The sequence below is a fragment of the Candoia aspera genome, chromosome 4 (assembly GCF_035149785.1).
Source record: "Candoia aspera isolate rCanAsp1 chromosome 4, rCanAsp1.hap2, whole genome shotgun sequence".
Classification (NCBI taxonomy): domain Eukaryota; kingdom Metazoa; phylum Chordata; class Lepidosauria; order Squamata; family Boidae; genus Candoia; species Candoia aspera.
The window spans coordinates 101,430,999-101,452,408 of NC_086156.1; the positions used below are offsets into that span (position 1 = coordinate 101,430,999).

The 21,410-nt window shown below is 42.3% G+C and overlaps 2 protein-coding genes across 4 annotated transcripts; both read right to left on the reverse strand.

Moving 5' to 3' along the window:
- Window positions 1-1,977: 1,977 nt before the first annotated feature.
- Window positions 1,978-5,720, reverse strand: LOC134495707 (crk-like protein). Its single transcript, XM_063301309.1, has 3 exons — window positions 4,079-5,720; window positions 3,343-3,798; window positions 1,978-2,359 (listed from the first exon to the last, which is right to left on the reverse strand). The coding sequence occupies exons 1-3, from the start codon at window positions 4,250-4,252 to the stop codon at window positions 2,234-2,236; spliced, it is 756 nt and encodes a 251-aa protein (XP_063157379.1). The 5' UTR covers window positions 4,253-5,720; the 3' UTR covers window positions 1,978-2,233.
- Window positions 5,721-9,640: 3,920 nt separating this feature from the next.
- On the reverse strand, window positions 9,641-13,982 carry LOC134495708 (uncharacterized). Of its 3 annotated transcripts, none has more exons than XM_063301312.1 (5): window positions 13,798-13,982; window positions 12,828-12,880; window positions 12,193-12,330; window positions 11,588-11,734; window positions 9,641-10,024 (listed from the first exon to the last, which is right to left on the reverse strand). In XM_063301312.1, exons 2-5 carry the CDS (start codon window positions 12,831-12,833, stop codon window positions 9,902-9,904), a joined length of 414 nt encoding a protein of 137 aa, XP_063157382.1. In that variant the 5' UTR covers window positions 12,834-12,880; window positions 13,798-13,982; the 3' UTR covers window positions 9,641-9,901. The 3 variants fall into 3 exon arrangements, with proteins under 3 accessions (XP_063157382.1, XP_063157381.1, XP_063157383.1); XM_063301311.1 differs by having other exon boundaries at window positions 12,828-12,881; window positions 13,708-13,982; XM_063301313.1 differs by lacking the exon at window positions 13,798-13,982 and adding an exon at window positions 13,280-13,303 and having other exon boundaries at window positions 12,828-12,881.
- Window positions 13,983-21,410: the final 7,428 nt, after the last annotated feature.

Here is a 21,410-nt window from a genome sequence, read left to right on the forward strand (position 1 = left end):
AAGATATTTCCTTTTGGGTAGTCAATTTAGCCACAGAAAGGTTATATAGACTCTTGAGAGACTTAATAAAGATGAGTATATTATTATCTATAAAGTTTTCATCTGATGGATCTGTTGGATGAGTGGATCATGACCTATAAAAGCTTCTGTGATAGTTTGGTAATATTTTAAATTGTCACAGGTATTTTTTATACAACTCACCAAACCAGACTCACCATAAAAGGGGGGTTTATACATCACACTAATCCAAAAGCAAACAAATCAGTGTGTGGTTTAGTGCAATGAGCAAGTCATTGAAATTTGTAAATCATGGTGTAGGGCTTAGCATTGTGTATTGACATAACTCCAATGGCTTATTTAAGAAACCATAGTTGAACAATGGAATAGTATGATGGGTGGACCCAACCTTTGATAGTACCAACTCTGCAGTGACTTGTCTTAGAATACTGTATAAAGATTAACATTTCCATCACACACAGTCAGCCTTTATTTTTTTGCTGCAGTAGACTAGCACAGCCACACCTCTGGAAACCTTTACAAGATTCTGGGATCTACAACCAAGTCTTAAGCAGAAAGACTTGGAAAGAGATGTGTATTATTAAGGAGAGATCTAACAGTGGTCATCAAATATCTGAAGAGCTGTCACTGAAGTTGGTAGGATCAGATTCATTCCCACTTATTCCAGAGAATTAGAATATGGATAAATGATAGATATAAATGTTGGCTTAACACTAGGAGAAATGGCAGCTTAGGAACAGAGTGCTTTAAAAACTTTGATGAAGAGCTTGAGGCCAGGAATGCTGCGCTTCAGCAATTCTACTATACAGTACATATATTAGAGATAGGTAACTTGCATAAAGCCCAAGCGTTTTTGCCACTCTTGGAATGAGGTTTTCTATCATTTTGAGCCAGATAACACAGGAGAATTAAGTGTAAGTCCACTGTGGGCCCTTGGGCCCTGTCTAAATGTTAAGGGCATATCTCTACCCCCAGAAAATGCCTGTCACCAACTTATGTCTTTAAATACCTAGAGGAATTCAGAAAAAATCCTAATTTTTCAGCCTAACCGCATGATTAAATTGCCACCATCCTCTAACACACCTTTGCGTGTATTTGCTCTGTTTTGTGCCAAATAAATCATCTATCTATTACAATGCCCCAGAACAATCTAGTTTCTAAATACTGCGTGCATGACATAGCTTTCCCTAGCCAGGTGCACTGCAGTCATTCTGAGAATTGTGGTCCAGTGCCCGGAAGGCACCAAGTTGGGAAAGATTGTTCTAGGACACACTGAATTTTGAATATACCATATACAGTTATGTTGTCAGAGAATGTATCAAAATAGGGAAGCTGAGACTCTAGGGAAAAAAGAGTTAAGCAGAGGGTCATGAGCTACATTTGCTTATAATTTAGTAAGGAAAAATACTGCACCAATGAGCAGGAGCTGTTCCTATGCATGGAAAGGCAGGCTTGCTGGAACACCAGGTGGAGACCAAGAGGCTCAAACCATACCTGTGATGCTTACTGCTGCAATCTTCAGCCTATCTGCAGCAATAGGCTATGATCCAGCTCACCATGGCAACCTGCAAGGCCTGGGTTGTGATGTTAGTTACCATGGCAGCACTATTACTCTTCCCAGATCCATCCTCCAGCCCCTCCCCAGAAGAAGTCCATAGCAGCTGAGAAATAATCAGCAGGAAACTTTAATGAACAAGGCAGTTTTGGGACAAAGTCAAGCAGGGGGCTTATAAGAAGTGGCACAGTTCCATTTATCTGGTCAAAGCCAAGTATGGCCACTGGCCTCCAAGCAAGGTCCAAGGAAAACAAGAGGGCAAGGGGTTGCTCATCAAAGCTCAGAGCTTCTTGTTTCATAGGTCATAGAATGCAAACTAAGCAAATTCAAGGGCATAGAATTGGAAACCACAAGGCCAAAGCAGTAAAGTTCTTAGGAAGCAAAAATGAACAAGCCCAGAAAAGTCAAAGTGTATCAAATCTACTACAATAGCATTTAAGAATAATGTTATCAAGGAGAAGCCGCCTTAAGTCAAGGAGGTCAAGATGGTCAAAGAGCCCATATCCAAGGAACTAAGCTGGATCCTCAAAAGAGCCCATGGAAGAGGTCAAAATTCAAAGTTCATGTCAAAAAGTTCATGAAGTTTAAAGGGATGGGTCAGAATTCAGAGCACTATGATCCCGTCAAGGACAGCAGCAGTTCAAGTGTTCCATTGGATGTTCAGCTGGCCTCCTCAGAGTCAAGGACTTTGACATGGGTGAAGGGGAAGTGCCCACGGCGCCCATTCAGCTCTCCCTCCCATTGGCCATTGACATTCATCTTGGTGACTGCAATGAGATCACCCACCTGTGGAGTATCACAAGACACAAAGCCAAGATCAGAAGACTGCTCACCTTTCTGCACTTTCCCAGTATCTCAACCTTGTGCTGGAACTTTATTTATTATCCCACCTTTATCATTTTTATAAATAACTCAAGATGGCAAACATACCTAATACTCCTTCCTCCTCCTATTTTCCCCACAACAGCAGCCCTGTAAGGTGAGTTGGGCTGAGGAAGAGTGACTGGCCCAAGGTCATCCAGCCGGCTTTCATGCCTAAGGCGGGACTAGAACTCACAGACTCCTGGTTTCTAGCCCAGCACCTTCACCACTAGACCAAACTGGCAGCTAAACAACTCCCTAACAGTTGTGCCAGCTGGTGAAGAATGACCTATTTTCCCCAACATCTGACAGATGAAGCTTTTTACCTTCCTTTAGTTGTCATCTCAAGTGAGGAATAGGTTCAAGCTCAGCACATTACCAATTTGCAGAAATACTGGCATGAAGGAACTAGATTACTAGGAATGACAGAATCCAAGCATTTTCAGTTATGATTTTTAAGTTCCCCTCCCCACACATCCCCCTGGCCCAGGAAATAGTTTGATAATTGCAATGGGCTCAGAAAGACCATGGATAGAAATCCATACCCTGCACAGCCCCTCCCACCTTCTCGTTTCATACCCCTAATATTGCCTTTTAGTTCCACCACCAAAGCTGCTCTACAAGTATTCAATGTTTTGCTGAATAATCCTCCCATCAAGCATAATTTGCATTCCCCCCACCCCACATTATTATAACTTTTAGAGGTAAAGGCGAGGCAGGTCATAATTCCATGCCTCTTGGCAACAAAAGAAACATTGCTCAATATTCATCATTAATCTACAGCATCACTGCTACCAGTCATAAATCCCCAACAAATCCATTCACATACGCACATAACAACCACCACCCTTCATGATCAAAATTATCCTGTCACTTTTTAAAACATTTTTATTGTTTTGGTAACTTGCCTCAAAGGCCAATGCTGTTTTGTCACTGGCACCAGGCACCCTTCGCTGCACTGCTCTGGCTATTACGGGTGCATGTCGGGGGGCGCCATGGCTGCTGGGATGAGCATATGGACAAGGCTGGACATATGGCACAGGTATCATACCCACACGCCCATCGGCACGCTGAGCTGTCCACCACTGCTCTTCTGGCTTGGCCAAAACTCGCAAAGGCTCCCCTTTGGTGAAGGGAAGGTCTTCCTGGTCACGGCCAACGAAGTCATAGAGGGCACGGACCCACTCGCCAGCAGGAGGCGGCTGGGCAGAGGAAGGGGCTACAACCCGTCCCATGGGGGCTACCAGGGTGGTAGTATCCAGGTAATGCAGGCGGTAGAAATCTAAAAGAGCTGGAAAACCATCAAACTCATGCTCCCCAATCCGTAGACGTCCAGGGAGGCTGTTGATGATGTAGTGTGACACCTGAAAGAGACAGAATGGCAAAGAAGCATAAGCCTATCCCAGACCTTCATCAGATTCATATGAAAGCACAACCAACCTTCCCCAACCAGGATGCCCTCTAGATGTGTGAACTTCAAATCCCAGAATGCCCCAGTGCTAAGTATTCTGGACACTAAAGTTCCCACATCTAAAAGGCATTCTCCTAAATTTATCAGGAACTCCCTGCTAGCTCCCCAACAGAGCCTTTTCTATCTCCACATTCCTTTTTCTCCACCAGATATAAGGATTATACAGCAATCACCTTGGAGTTTTCACTGACGGAGAGCACGTAGTCACCAGGGCACGTAGTACTGTCCCGTACCAGAAAGGTTCCATGGTGGTGGCCCTGGAGACATGCAGCTGCTTCCTGCCGACTCAGAGCTCCCATATACCATTCATGGGCATCCCCAAAAGCAGACATGGCTTGGGGAAACATTTAACGGTGGAAAAACCCACCACTCCCTTGCTGAATGTTATTCCTAAAAAAACCTGATAAGGTTTGCTCCAGTATCTAACAACGCCTTATGAAAGGAAGTTACCCTGTTGAATTGGAGTATTGCTTCTTTCAGTAGTTCTGTAAGACCTTTAAATAATCAGATGTGTAATCCTGCAAGTGAACAGAATTTCTCTTTATATAGTTCCACCCCAAAATCTTACAGCCTAAGATCTATTATTCAGACTTGGTATCTCCTGAGAGTATCCACACCTTCTTTCCCACTCCCTTCCACACAACAGCAATATTTTCCCAAAACAAGAAAAGTAATGTCTCAGGAATGCAAATAAAAGTTTCTGCAATCAAATTATTACAATTAATGGGAAGCAAAGAGTTATGAAGTCTCTATATCTTTCCCAGATTGAATGTAACGGAATAAGAGGGTTACACTTTCAATAGTAATAAATCGCTTTATGGTTACAGTCAACCTGACTAAAAGTTAACCAGCTACTCAAAGGTAGTTTCCATCAAAAAACATCAACATACAATACAATCATATGAGTAGTATATTTACACAGGAATCAATATAGTGTCTTTGATATCCAGATAAAATTAAGAGAATAAACTGAGTGACCTACAAAACCTTCACTGCATTTAAATTAACATGAAGCATTATATGAGACATCAGCAGCTCAAAAAAATGTAACAGGGTACTCTCCTATTAAAGTCAAATTCAGAGGAATCTTTCTTCTCAAAGCCCTAATTTTTCACAGACAAAGCTGGCATGGTTCACAGGCACCCAAATGAAGAGGATTATCTTGTACAGAATCATAAACCCATCACAGGAAAGAATTTCTATGCCGTACAGCCTTTAACCCACAAAAGCCTTCAACGGGATCCGCCACAGATCCACTCAGTCCTCCGCCCTCCATCCTTCTATTACCAGGTCGTCCTCTGGAGAAAACTACCGCACCCCAATTAACAGCTGCTTCTTCTGAGCTAATTAAAAATATTTCCCCAAGGCCTCTTGCACACCAGAAATTGACCCGCCTTCTCTCCCCCACAAGCCCCACCGCAGCAGAGGAAAAATAAACCCTCGCCCCCTAGTCGCCCACCTCCCTAGCCGGGAAGCCTCCCACATAATGCCATCTAGCTCTTCCCCCAAAGCCGGGCGCGCTGCCCCTCCGCCCGTAGCTCCGCCAGGCAAAGAGACCCCGAATTCCCCATTTTATCTGCACCCGCCTGGCGACTCCTCTACCCCGGCATCGCAGCCCCGTAACTCTCCAAAGCAACCCGCGAGAGCCTCTCTCTCCCAGGACATCCTCCGAATCAGCGGAGCGCCCTGCAAAGGCTCCCCCGCCGGAACTCCACAATAGAGCCCCGTCGCCCTCGGCTGCACATGCCTCCCCGCTTTCCCCCTCTCCTGCCCGGGGACGCGGCAGGGCCGGTCGCCAGCTCGCCCGCTGCACCCCTGTTCAACACCCTGCTCCCTCCCCAGAGCCCCCTCACAGCCCCGCGCCCATCGCTCTCGCCCTGCCCTCGGGAAGCCCAGGAGTCCCGGCTGGCAGCCGCCCCGCCCCTGCCTGAACCCGCTGCCCGCAATCCGGATTGCAGCTGCCGAAGGGCTGATGGGAAAGTGACGCACCCTCCCCCTCCCACTCCCACTTTCAACCGGGGGTGGGGCAGCCATCTTGAGGGTTGGCAGAGTGGCCTGGGAGGCCTCGGGGAAGGGGTCGCTACCATCTTGACTGTGGGAATGTCCCCCCTCTCCAAGGTGGAAGCTGCTGTCGAGCTGGGAGGGTTTTGTGGATGCAAGGATATCTGTGTGTGTGTGTGTTAAGATTTATTTTGTGCGGGCTCTCTCAGCAACCATGCTCCCGCTGTTTGCTATTAATTCGTCTTAATCTTTGCTAGAGGGGAGTAATGAATGAGATAGTTAGAAATAGAGGTATAATTATTGTTTCCAATAAGCAGGGACGCAATTCTGAACCCAAGGCCTGAGCGTTGTGCTAAATTATTGGAAACTTTCACAGATAAATGAAAATACATTGTATGTTTAAGCTGTAAATATTAACGTATCAGTCAACTCAGCCATGGTTTGCTGATCAAAAGCCAACAGATAAGATCAATTAACTTTACTGCGCAGTGGTGTCTGCAGGATGGGTCAGAAAACTCAAAATAGTGACTATGACTACACAAAGCCTCACCTCATTTTGGTGCCAAATACTTTAAAAGAATACAGTTGTGATCACATGATTATGACCACCATCTTGACTTTTTTGACTCTTGATGCTCCTGTTATGGTTGGTTGTCATATGGAAATGTGTAAAAAGGTTCTTTATGATACCTCCAGTACTCCTTGGCATTCTAACTTATCCAGAGGCCCAGAACACTAGAAACAAATGCCAATTAAAAGTTTTATAATTCACTTTCAAGTGGCTGACCTTATCTAAGTTAATATTGTGAGAAAGAACAGGCCTAGTCAGGACTTCGATGAGAGACCTCCAGGATGTAGCCTAGAGCAGTGTTTCTCAACCTTGGCGGCTTTAAGATGGGTGGACTCTGCAGGCTGGGGAATTCTGGGAGTTGAAGTCTACCCATCTTAAAGTCACCAAGGTTGAGAAACACTGGCCTAGACTAAGTGAGAAGTCGGAAGAAGACAAACTAATTCTACTGCCAAGAAAAGGAAGTGGTTGCATCTGTGTTGTCTCCAGAAATAGAACTTGATTTAAAAGTATATTTTCTGAACCAAAGGCTTTAAATCCAGTGGCTGAACCCATAGAGTGAAAGGCTGGAGGTCTCAGGTTTGTCTCCCAGATGCCCACTGTTCAAAAGCTGGAATTGAGGATCTAAGAAATCCAGGGATGCTAGCAGGGAATATTTTCTACAGTGATCCATTTATCCCTAAAGAATAGGTAACAAATTTGAGCTACAAGTCTCCCTCCCTCCCGAGATCCTGTTTGAGATTTTCACATGTGTTTTTACCTCCACCCTTGATGTTCAGCATGTGAATATTTAAAATCAGAAAAGATTTTTTTTTACCTTCTTTATCTTTTTAAAAAAAAGAAAGTGCAATTTGTGCAAACCTTGTGAAATTGGTCTGTCTCCCAAAGAAGGAGGGGGGGACTGATTTCCCTAGTCTCACATTTCACACTACAGAATCAGAACATGGTGCTGTATAATCCTTTTTATCAGCTTGATTTTCTGGTTAATTTGCCAGTAAGGTTCACAGGCTCTGGGACTCTCATCTATCTCTCAGATCAGGGTTAAAGAGGAGGACATCTGGTAACAGCATCCCCTGAAAAAGTGGCAGCAGTAATTACCAAGTAGCTGCACCAAGTCAAGATGGCAGGGCCAGAGTATATACAACCAGGTTGCTTCTGGGAGTGGAAGATTAATCTTCTAATCATCACCCTACAGCAGGGTTTTTCAACCATGGCAACTTTAAGATATGTGGACTTTAACTCCCAGAATTCCCCAGCCAGCCTGCCAAAAAGTTAAGAGGGTGGGAGGCCTGCTGGATCTTAAGGAGAAGTGTGTTCCACAGTTACAGTTCTCATCCGCTTTTATAATTTTCAACAAGGTTAACAATTTCAGTTTGGTATCACTGTGATTTTTGCCTTAATATTTTTGTTTATTCATTAAACTCTAGTTGGCTTACCTGTGGTATGAAGACAATCATATCAATATTTTTGCTACCATAATAAAAAGGGCCACTGTCACAATTCAGTGGGCTTTTTTTTAACCTTGTGCATAAGGTCATCTGACTAAGCACAAATGTTTAGGCTTAATTACGTCAGTCTGTGGGAGGCCCATTATAGTTGCTATCTTTTAAGTCATTTAAAACTAAAGGCCCTCAAACCTTAATCCCCAATTCATTACATATTTGCACTGGTTTTGTCCATTGCCCTCCAGATTGTTTTGCCCTCAAGTCATTTGCAGATCATCCCCACTCAAATAAGTGTGCATTTTCCCTTAATTCCATAGTTGTGTGCACATAAATACATGCGCTGAAGAGATGAAGGTACTTTCTTTGTTGATATTTCTGTACTGATCTTAAGAATGTGCATGCGTGTGTCTGTGTGTGCACACATATAGATAGCAGCTCATCTGATGCTGTGTATTATATTTTGAGTCAAGAATCACAGTGTTGGAGAGCAACATTTGAACAGTTGAAAAAATTCTGGCTATGCTACAAAGACTGTGACCAAGATAGCACTCGCCTTAATTTGTTTACCTATGTGAGGAACAGCATTATGCTGTTATAGACATGTGAACTGGGCTTTCAGGATCCTTGCACAAATAGATTAATGGCTCTAGGCAGCTCGGTATAGTAATAGCACAAAGCTTCATTGGTGCACAGATGATTACTTCTGGCCTTGGCAACAAAAGAAGAGCATTTGGCCTATGTGCCGCATAAATAAAGAACCTCAGTATCTTTCACTGTAAGATAAAAAACAGATCAAGACAACTTTTAATAGCTGGTGTGATACAGACTACCAGGCAGGGGCTGAGGGGAGGAGATATAGCTTGAAATTCCTGCTCAGGCATGAAGCTGACTGGGTGAACTTTAGGCACATCCATTTCACCCTACCCTTCCTCTTTAAATGCAACTCTTAAGTTCCCTGGTAGGGAAAGATGGGATAAAATATAAATTTCTTCTTTAAACTTGTTAGAAAATGAGCTAATTCACATATCCTGTTAAGCCATGGCTTGCTTATCTACAGTTGGAATAAACCAGTTTATTGGATTTCCACATCACAATGGAACATTAAGCCAGTTTACAAACCACTGTGGTACTGTGTATTGATCACACAACATGGTAACCCAAACTAGCCACATGATGGCTCTGCATAATGGGCAGATTCAGCCAACATGTACTCACGTGTGTGGGAGTGCACAAATACTTCCAGTTATTTCCTTGTACATATATCTGCTGCCTGAGCTTCCAAGACAGGGGTCAGTAACAGACCCGCAAGAACCAGTAATTTCAAAGTTGCAGAGTGTTTATTCATACCACAATCAATATTCACTCAGGCTTCCAGATTGCAACTAATAAGATCATTTAGGCAAGGAAGACTCTTTTGTGACCAAGAGAGCAGGGAAGAATGCATTGGCTAAACAACAGTTGAGTAACACTGAACATCAGATCTGCTCATCTCCTTTTAGCCCTTCAAACACAAATTTAACTGGCAAAGTGCATATGAACATCTACACATTTCTATAAAATTGACACTCAAACTCCTCACTGCTGTTTGCATTCGTCTACCGATACTGATACCTGTACCTACATTGCTTTACTGGTCTTCTAAGAGTCCCCCTTTTGGGGGGGGGGGGAGATGGGCAGTAACAGAAGTTTGAAAAATAAATAAATATACATACATTAGACATAGAGGATAGACAACTCAGTTTATTATAAAATGCAGCAATTCATATAAAACATGGTATCAAACAAGCATTATAAAAATCAAGAGCATCTGGGAAAAAAAATCAACCAATAAAAAGAAATCCAAGTTTCAAGTCTCCTGGCATCAGAAAAGTTAATTTTGCCAATGTGAGCAACCGCTTACTTTATTGTCCATCCCCTGCAGTCTCCTATATTTTTCCGCACACCCAGATACGCTTCCCTTTTGTTTAGAGAGCTAAGATCCCTTAACGCAATTTGATCTCAAAACAAATACAGTTGATATTCTGGCAGTCCGGGGGCTGGTATGTACAGGCACAGTCACAGAGTGGACACAGGCGTGGAAAGGAGCAACTTCCTGGTTCCAAGCCCTGTTGGGAAGAGAAAAGTCATATGTTGTTAAGCCACAGAATGATCTCCATCAAGATCTACCAATCCCTTCAAACTGAGGGAATGGAGCAATCCTGCAGAGTGATTAGCATAAAACTATTGGAATTGTGATCTGTGCTTTAACGAAGAAGTAATAGGCAGCATCTGGGACATCAGTAGAAAGTCAGTTTGAGTGCTGTGGTCAGTTTCCTTTCACAGTTTCTGTGTCACTGGAGACTAAGACAAATTGCTCTAATATTTTTCCAATCAGGAACAATCAATTAAATTAGTATAGCATTTCATTCATTCTTAAGCATGACCTCATGGTTACTACAATACTATGCATTGGCTTTATTTCTCAGTCATTTATGTATTTTTAAAAGCTTTTGAGCTCAAAATTTAAAACATAACTTAATCATTCAATTAATCAAATCTACCTGTTTCTCTTTGAGGAGAAAACAATAGCTCTCAAAACAATCTTTTTGGCTTTGAGATGACAACGTATCATCCTTAAAAAAGACATTCGCTCTCTTGTGAGAAGGGTTACTGTCTAAATTTTTTTAAGCAATCATATTTTTAAAAGCTAACAAAAAGTGGTGCTCAATTAATTGGATGCATTTTATTAACTGATACAAGGTTTGTTTTTTTCAACTCAGTACTACAAAGCTAGAAAACTGGAATTTCTGATTATCTCCATGGGCAGAATCTTAGTTCTAGGAGGGTGCTGTCTTCTCTAGTCCGAAAACTAAGGGCATATTTATAGCATGACTGGTATATTCTGGTTCCATAATAAAATGAGGGCCACCCAGCAATACAGGTAGTCCTCACTTATCAACAGTAATTGGACCGGCAACTCCATTGCTAAGTGATGCAGTTGTAAAGCACGTCACGTGACTGCGCCGACTTACAACAGCAGTTGCAGCAGTCCCAGTTTCTGTCGTTAAGTGAATCCCGCACAGTTGCAGCATCCTGCGGTGACATAACCGCCATTTGCAACCTCCTGCCAGCTTCCCCATTGACTTTTCTTGTTGGAAGCTGGCAGTGAAGGCTGCAGATGGCAATCACGTGACCGCGGAATGCTGCAATGTTGTAATTGCGAGCCAATTGCCAAGCACCCAAATTGTGATCACATGACCACAGGGACACTGCAACAGTTGCAGCTACAAGGACCTGTCATAAGTCCCCCTCGTGCAGCACCCTTGTAACTTGGAATGGTCACTGAATGAGTGGTTGTTCAACGAGGACTATCTGTATAGCCAAATAAAGCTTCTTCCCAGTCTAAATCCAACACCAGCCTTGCCCTTCGGATATTGTCTTGGCCAAAACCCAGAAAAAACAAAATGTCTGTGGTTTCAGTTCTACTGACCCACAGCACACCTGGAATAGTTTTGCAAAACTTCAAAGACATAATGGGTCACTTTGTCCATGGAATGGACAAAGTGACAACCTACTATTTGCTAAAAGCTGGAGGTTTTCCCATGGGCATTCAACAGAGCCCTAACAATTGTTTATCTAAACCAGCTACTGTATTACTCTAGAGAAAAAAGGACGTTGAGAAAACTCACATTAGCACAAGAACAGCAGTGATCTAGACAACGGGCTGGAGAGGGAAGGGCGCAGTCACATGACTCAGCACAAGCCATACAGCATTCACACATACTTGGCCAGGACCGCTTTTCACAGGAACAGCAATTGGCACAAAAACCTCTGGCCTGAGAAACAGAATTAAAAAACAAAACAAGATATAGCTTAATCACCAAAGAACCAAGTGGAGAAGCTATTCCATCTCTACTGTTTCTCACTGGTCAAAGCTCCTATAATTTATTTCCTGGATTTACATTGCAAATATTCCATACGTGTCTAAGCAGCAACAATGCATGTTGGCAATCTTTGGAGAAAAGTTAAGGTAAGACAAAGTAAGGTAACAGTGGAAAACAGATCTGACTATATGGAACAACATAGGCAATCTGGATTAATGAGAATCCAATCAGTATTTCACAAGTTTAGTGATTAAATTGCCTGTTTTTGCTTGTTTCCTAATGGAGAATTGCTTCTGTAATACACTGCTGAAATAACAGCAGTGTTAATATGGAAAATAGTTCAAATCTTATTTATCCTTTCATCTCTAAATCCCCAACTGCTGACTGTCTCTATCCCTTCTCCCAGTTACCAGTAGGCACTGTCTGAGGACCAGGACCAGAATGAGGAGTAGCAGGTAGGAACCAACAACCAAGAAAACGATGGCAGGGAGGGGCAGGAACAAGGTGGCAGCAAAAGGGAGATCTGGTGGAGGATTCAGCGATGGAGTCTGTAAGATGGAAAAAGTCAAAGGCAGGTTGACAGTAGGAGTGGTGGGGAGTTAAGGGGGCATAAATGGAGTTGCATGCAAGACCACTGAAGTCCAATATCCGATTCTGCTAAACCTCAACTAAATATTAACAGATCAGACCACTCTGACTGGAAGCCTTTATACCAAATGTGTAGCTCCTCTAATTCTCACAAGTTTGGAAGTCAGATAACCTTTTAACTTAATGTGCAGCGATATAGCAAATACAACCAAATAGCATATGGCAAATGAAGTTTAGTGTATTTTGTCCTATATGTTAAATATACGAGATAGTTCTCAAATGCTTAAAACAGATTATTTCACAACAATCAATATTCCAAATTCAAAATGCTTGGGTCTGAACTCTGGGCTTCTAAGATAACTGATCTGTAAGTACATTTATGAAGTCCAGTTCTATTCCTGAATTACTGAATTACTCAACAGCCTGAACAGAGATCTAAGACAGATGCTGTACTTACTGCCATTCCTCAGCTGGGAAAGGAGTCCGGAGGCTCCATAGATGTGAAAAGAGCCTTAAGAGAAGGAGAATACTGTCAATAAATTGCACCACATAAGCACAATAGAATTGATCAAAAAGTGGTCAGGACTTATGAAGCAACTCCACTAAGTTCCTATTTTCATATACATTCATCTCAAGCAGTATAAATTTAAAGAAACCCAAGTCCTGTTCAAGAGCAAAGTTCCAAAGATCTTAGGCTGTCATCTTTTTTGCAACCTCTGTATGCACCTCAGACTTTCAGATTAGCTAAGGACAATTGGCTAATGAATTCGTAATGAAAATATAAACCATTTTTCAGCTCCATTAAGTTTGCAGGAACCAAACTCAATAGTTCTCTTTATTGGGCTGTCTGCACAACTTCCTAACCCAAATTGCTTTCCTTGTTGTGAATATTAAATAAAAAGCTCTCACTCTAAAACGGTGTTTTTCAAACTTGGCTGGGGAATTCTGGGAGTTGAAGTCCACACATCTTAAAATTGCATCTTAAAGTTGCATCTTAAAGTCCACACATCTTAAAGTTTGAAAAACACTACCCTAGACAGTAAGAAAGCATCCTTAAACCGGGCTTCCTCTCTCAACCCCCATAACGTGTTAAATTCTTTTCCATTAACATTCATCTTATGGATGTTGCTCATCTTCCAGCAAGTTGCTTAGTTAATATTTATAAGCGACGAGATTATGCGCTTCCGAGAGCCAACCAACAACCCCGCAAGGGCTCCACCCTCCCATGAAGGCAACCAATTCCTTTTTTCACAGTTGTCAGATTCTCCTCCCGTCAGAACTACTTTAGACCAAATGCTTTCCCGAATTGTTGGGGTCGCTCCCTCTCCCGGCCTAACCTTACAGGGTTGTTGCGAAGAAAAGGACGGAGTAAAACATAAGCAGCGCTAAGGCATAAAATCAGGATCTAAATCAATAACGCATTCGCCCGTCGTCAAGGGAACCAGCCCCACTCCAGAGTTGTGGCTGGCCCCTACGGGCTCCAATCGTGACCAAAATTCCTCAGGCCGTGTCGGCTCGCGGGAGAGTCAAGGGAATCAGTGACGTCATCAAAAATGCTTCCCGTATCACTTCTGGGTCATCCTGCATCTGAAGGGGAAGCCCCTTCCTCCACATTCTGGCAGAAATACGGCGACTGCCCCCGAAGTGACGTCACCGGGGAGCGGCACAAGGAGGATTTTTCCATCGATATAATAAAGGGGGGGGAATATTTTCCATCGATATAACAACGGGGGGGAAATATTCCAATGTTTCTGCGGAATCCAAGTCTTTCCTATTCCGTCAGCAGCATCAATTACAGACGAATTTCTCATACTGCTAATAGTTTAGGAGAAGGGGTTGCTGTTTCTTCTCTGTTTAATCTATACAACATCCATCGGCTTATTTCGGGTCTAATCCAAAGGAAATCCCCCCAGCAACAAGACTGCTCTGTGGCGGGCCATTGGATCATTACGGAAACCAATCATAATCCAAGAATGGAGGGAAAGGGTGGGAAAGGTACAAAAGAAGTGTTGTGTTCCAAATGGCAGTTGTAGCTGCCTCCGGCGGCCGTTCAACCCCACGCCATGCCTGCGCGCTTGCTTCGTTCTAACGTTGTTCTCTATCTCTACAGTACTGCGCCAGCGTTCGGTGGTGGTAGACCACAGACTCATACTCTGAAGGCGTACGGAAGGAGGCGACTTTCGGATTTATTTAAGATATTTCCCACCTTTCCCATTTCTGTAGGTTGACACATGTAATAGATACGCGCTGGGCAAGCCACACCAGCCTTTTGCACCAGAGTCTTATGATTAACCAGTCTATTATCACACATATTTTCCTGAAATCTTCAGTTCATTTTTACTACCTATACCAAGGCTGTATCTGTATGGCAGAAGACTAACATGGACCCCCTTTTCGAGGCTTTTAAACATATGTGAACGCTGATTTTAAGGTGAAAATGGTCTCCTGGGCAAGGTGACTGCATCCTGAAGGTTGCAAAGGTTGGCATTTGCTGCTAAAAGCTTCAAACTGCCTCCAGCCACTACAGAAATAATGGGCTACCTTGCAGAGCTGTTGCATCGGGGGCACCACATCTAGTCTGCAAGAATTTTCTGTATCTCTGCTGCCATCTAATGGCCATCCAGATGGTTGCAGTACCGACTTGGTAACCTTTATATACGGCAGGAACTCTTAAAATGGCAATCAACAATCTTTTCAGTACATTTTGAATACTTATTTTATGGGTATTATTAAATAGTGTTTAATATTTACATTATTAAATAATTATCAACATAATATTAAATATTTTATTAAATAATAATAAATCTTATTATATTTATTTGTTTTATTGAAATTTCTTTCTTGTTGGCCACCCTGAGTGGTGGAGTCGGACGGCATAGAAGTTTAATCCATTTTATTATTATCATCAACTCCTTCTATACAATTTTAATGGAAAAGCCTGTTGTAGCTTCCAGATGGCCTATTAGGTCATCCTCTGTGCCCAGAAGCAAAACAGAAAGTGCAGAAAATAAATGGGATGGCGTCCACACTTCACTAAATCCACTGGGATTTTTACTCTTCCCTTTCCTGTCTCTACCCGGAAAGCCGCTTCCATGTTGCACATGCGCAAAAAGCGCCTTTCCGCCTCCTGACTTCGTTGCGGCGCCTTTGTCGTTGCTATGGGAACGGCAAACTTTCGCCGTGGCGGCCACAGGGTATTCCAGGGACTCGAGAGAGGCTCGTGGCAGGCGGGCGGGAGGGGCAAGAGGAGCGGGCTTTTCATTGGCCAGCGGAATTAAGGGGCGCCTGAGGATGCTCCGCAGGAATTCAAATATGCCAATCATCACTCTTTAATTAGCTCCCTAACTGGCGGAAGCGGGGAGGAGGCGGGACTCACGATGTAAGTTTGTTGAATCGGAAGGGAGAAGAGATGCTCGCCCGGTCCTTAAATGCCATCAAGCACCGGCCCATCTGCCTATGACGTCACTGAAGGAAAGTGTTTAGCTCGTTGCATTAATTTTCTGGAAGGTTGCATTCCCAGAAGCCTGATTCCGAGTTTGACAAAAAATGTATTTCTCCATTCAAAGGGCTGTTCAACTTTTCTGTACTTTTATTTTTTCTACTTAGAATGCTAGACTAATGGATTAACAATTTCTGTCTCACTTATTCATTTATTTCAAGATTTATAAGACTGCACTACTCAGACATTGTGACAGTTTAAAAGCTTCAAAGGTGTTTTAATCCATAAATATTCATCTTTGGTGTAACTGGCTGCTAAACAGGGGGCAACCCCTTCCCATATTTGGATTACATCATGATTTTATATACAATGTAACCCGCATTTCAAATAGATGTAGCCCCATGATTAAATGAGTCTTATTCCCATGGAGTCAGATGCTGGATTGCACCCTGACTCTTAGTACAAAAAGGTAAATTCTCCTCCAAGTCTAGTATGACTCCTGGTGACTTCATGAAGTCCCTGTAGTTTTCTTGAGAGGGAACAGGAATGGATGCTGTTGCCTTCTGGAATGTTTTCAACCACTCAGCATAGCAAATACCAAACAGGCTCAACCCCGTGCTTAGCTTCTCATTTCAGAGAAGGTTGGACAGAAAACCCTCTCTATCACTAGGCAATACAATACGTCCCTTACACTTGTGGGAGGCAATATCAGACTTCTCAAATTGCTATGCTCCATATTTATGTTGAATAAACCTTCCCACAATTCCCATTGCCACCGTAGTGGAGATGAAAGAAGATACTGTATAAATGCATTTGACGACCCAGTGTTACCAATGCTGGGCTGCATTACTTTGGGTGGCCACAAGAGGGCAGCAAAGAGAGGCTAACCACAACCTTTTGCCGCCCTCTAGTAGCCCTCCAGAGATCTGCGGCCCAGATATGGTTGTCCTAGGGCAGCTATCAGGTCAGGCTGTATGATACGGTAGAAGGTTTGCTATGATGTGACAGGTACATTCCAACTATTAAAGGTACATTGGAGCAACACCTAGAAATCATGGCGTATCTCATTCCCCTTTCCCACAAATATTCAAATTCTAACAGCCTCCATCAGTATCATTCCCTTCAGGCTGGGAATTCTAGGCGTTGTAATCCAATATATCTGGAAACACCGGGCTGAGCATGTTGGATTATAGAATTTCTTTGCTAGACTGAATGTTTAATTTGCCATTAAGAATAAAATACTTGAATAGTTGCTTCATTGATTATGTGCCATCAAGTTGTTGTTGACTCTTAGTGACCACGAAGATTTTCTCCATGATGATCTGTCCCTAGCCTTGTCTTTCAGGTCTTCCAGTGTCGTACCCATGGCCATCCTCTTTCCTTCCACTTTTGACAGCATTAGGCCCTTCTCCAGAGAGCTAGATCTTCACATAATGTGTCCAGAATAGAATAATTTCAGCCTGGCCATTTGTGCCTTGAGTGAGAACTCTGGGTTGATTTGTCCAATGATCCATTGGTTTGTTTTCTTGGCTGTCCATGGTATTCTCAGGAGTCTTCTCCAACACCAAAGTTCAAAGGCATCAGTGCTCTTCCTATCCTGCTTCTTCAGAGTACAGCTTTCGCTTCCATAGAGGGTCATAGGGAAGACCATGGCTTCTATGATTCTGATCTTTCCAGATGTAGACATATCACAGCATTTGAATATCTTTTCCAAGGCCTTCATGGCTGCTTTACCAGTGTTACTCTGTGGCGTATTTCTTGACTCCTTGTTCTGCTTGCTCTTGTACTGTTGATACTTGATCCTGAAAGCTATCCACCACTTCAATATCTTCATTGTCCATTCTAAGGCTGGTTGTTGTACCTATTGTCATTCGTTTGGTCTTCTTTATATTTATTTTAGTCCCATTTTTTCACTGTGTTCCTTGACTTTTATTACTAGAGCTTACAGATCCTTTGCATTTTCAGCTAATTCTGCTTTATCGAAATATTTCTTAATTCATTATTAGTAGAGGGTCAATTTGGTATAGTGGTTAAGGTACCAGGCTAGAAACCAGGAGACTATGAGTTCTAGATCAGTCCTGCCTTAGGCACGAAGCCAGCTGGGTGACCTTGGGCCAGTTACTTTCTCTCAGCTCTAGGAAGGAGGCAATGGCAAACCACTTCCAAAAAACTTTGCCAAGAAAACTGCAGGGACTTGTCCAGGCAGTTGCCAGGAGTCAAAAACTGACTCAAAAGGACATATTCACATTATTAGTAGCAAACTTTCCTGCCCTTAAAATTCATTAATGCATAAGAGAATTACAAGCATAACTCATTGCTTCATTAGTGAATTGTTAGATCTCTTAAAGAAATGTAATCTTTAATAGTGAATTGTTGGTAAGGCTTCCTAAATATGTGAGATGTGTCAATATGTATAATACTGATTAATTATCCAGCAGCCTGGGGTTTTTTGTGTCTATGATTTCTCTATGTTTCTTTTTGCTTTCTGTAACTCTATAACTGAGCTGAAATACAGACAGAAATGGATAACATAAATACATACTTAATGTTTCTATTTCAATAAACTGTAGAATTAATATCTTAAAGGCATAATCAAGGAAGATATGTTATACAAATTCCATGGGCACATCCAAATCTTGGAAAATTGGCCCTTTCTGTCCTGGACTAGATTGAAAACTCATCTAAATCCTCCAGGGCACTAAATAGATTGCATATTGTTCTGAAATAAGACTGCTACTTTGTAACCCAGAGTTGCAACTCTACTTTTAATGCTAGTTGGCTTCACACAATACACTAAGCCATTTGCAAATCATGGTTAGTTGAATGAACCACAGCTGGCTGCTGAATACTCTAAACAATAGGCCACAGTTGGCTGGGTTCACACAACACATAAAGCCAAAGCCAAGTAAATGACATTATGGCTATATGAACCAGGTCACTATATAAACTCTGTAGTGTAAATTGCTATAGTGTTTCCTGCCCACTTTCTTTGTAATTCTTATCCCTTGTCCTTTTTCCAGTCTGAGGCAGCAAGCTTCATTTCAGCTTAGGTCAACAGTAACAAGTGATAGTATCATGAAAGGAGTTTCCTGCTGTAAAGACAAGACATCCCAAATCAAGTGCAAGGTCTAAGTTGAAGATAAAAATGAATATATCTAAATAGCATATGGAACAAAGAATAGGGAATATATTCAGGAAATATGGTGAACACAGCTTGTACTGTCCCACCCATGATTTACTTGGCTGCATCTCTGGTCCTGCCAAAAATAAACCTATTCCAGTTCCATTATTTTCAAAACAAGTTATTTGCGATGCAATTCCATATAGACACATCTAGAGTAAGTTCATTCATTCAGCCAAACGTGCTTAGCCAGATTGGACTGGAAATAACTTGTTGAAATTAATGAGATTAAAGATTAGCCATTTTCACTATTTAATATTCTGTTACAATAAAAACTGCTGCTTACGTATTCCTTATTTCCATAGAGTTCATTCCACACACGAATACTTACATTATTATATTTTTATTGCATTCTTCCTTCAAGGAACTCATCCTTGGAGGGTTGCCATCAACCGCCCCGCCATTTAGAACCACAATAACCCTATGAGGTAGGCTGAGCAGGGGTTTGCCCAAGTAATCCTCCTCATAGTGTAGGGATTTGAACTACCATCTAATTAGTTTGTGCCATTCTGACAATTGTTAGTCAATACATTGTTTTACTGTCACAAGTCATTTCTTCCACTGAATTAATTAACCAAATGTTCAAACTTGATTGCTTCATTATTATAAAAGTAAAACCCTTCTACATTATGAGATTTCAATTGTATCTTAATTAGCCCCTTAGGGAAGCATCTTGACAACATGAAGTACCCTCCATAGAGGGGGACATATGGAATAGCATGGATATCATTTCTCACCTTTGCTGTGTTTACTAGGATGGCAGAGGAACTGGTGAGTCAATCAGCTGAGATCTAGTATGTATACATTCATTAACAATTGATTTTAGAAGCAGTGAAGCAGGGAGAAGCTGGCTTGGTTTGCCATGGCCTAACTCCAGTTTGTTAAATAAGCCTCAATTGGATGGGTTTACTAACATGCTGAGCCATTAACAGAGTCTTAGAAACCACAAAGTCCAACAAAATAAACAAAATCATATAGACGACATTGTGGGTTGGTAATACATGATGTGAACCAGATTGCTCTCTTAACTGAAGCAATGGAAATTCCAGTTTTGATCAACAGTAGAAGGGGGAAGGAAGAAGAGATCCTTTCCCAGGTAGATGGTTATCAAGCCTCTGCTTAACGCCAGTAGAGGGTCCACCAGCTGAGTGGATGATCTGCTCCACTATTAAATGTTTGTACCGACAGGAAGGTCTTAATAATTCATCAAATCCCTTTTCAATTAACCCTTGTTTGGGTCCTAAGTTTAGAGCAACCAAAAAGCAATTTTTGCTCTCTTATTTATGGGATGTTCTTCAGATCCATTTATTTATTTATCGATTTTCACCACTGCCCACCTCCCCCCATCAGAAACTTTAATATGGTTATCCTATTGCCTGTTACATTTCTCCAAGCTAAACGTACACAAATCCCTTCATATTTTTCTTATAGTATTTAGGCATCACCATTCATACCCCCTCCAGGCAGTACATTGTCTCAAAGGGTAATAGCAAATCCCACAATTCTTGGTAGGCCTCTGACCTGATCCAGCAAGACGATCCCACTTATGTATTTAATAACCAGTCTTTCATAAGCAAAACATTTTTATTGAACATATTTTAATATCTTTAGTCAATGCCATCACAGTCTCACTTTGTTTATAAGGAACTGGTTATTTAAGAACCTAAAAAGCCACCTGCCTTGCTGGAACTGTGGAAAGGACAGGGTATGGTTAGTAGCCTGTAACTAGTAATGCCCCTTAACTAATTCGTAAGCAAACCAAAATGGTACTAATCTGTTTGGGGCTTTTCTTAACATATCAGAGGTCTGTCACTTCCAGCTGTGAAAGTCAAGTGCTCTTCAGCTAGCTGACTAATAGCTCCTGGTAAATTGGGTTTCCATGCATTGATGCCTACAAAAGCTTACGTAGCCAATGGGATAGCTGCACTGTCCTGAAAAGTGGGATGTTGAGGGTGTCTTACTAATAAACAAATGAAACCCACCATATGGAACTGAAGCTCAAAGTTTTTTTGTGGGTTCAGGAGGAAGGGCAATAAGGCCAGTTTTGCTTAGACAAAAGTTGGTCGCCTTAACCTCTGAATCCTGTCCTTTGCTCTGGCAGTTATCCTGCGTCTTCCTTCTGGGTTTAGCTGCTTATCCCAGTCTCAACTACATCTTGCGCTGGATCCTGCTTCACTTCGGGCAAATGGAAATCTTCTACGCTGTCTACGTATCTGCCAGGTGGGAGGCTCCCTGGAAACTTAGAAGGAGCACATGCTGAAGGACTAGGGGACAAAATCACTCCCATGAGCACCCACCCACTCAGCCCCACACCTCCTGCCCATCCCTCTTGCACAAAACCAGCGGGCTACAATGCCCACAGTCAGCCGTAAGGTGTCACTGCTGATTTAGTTACTTCCTCCTGGCAGCCAATTTCCCTT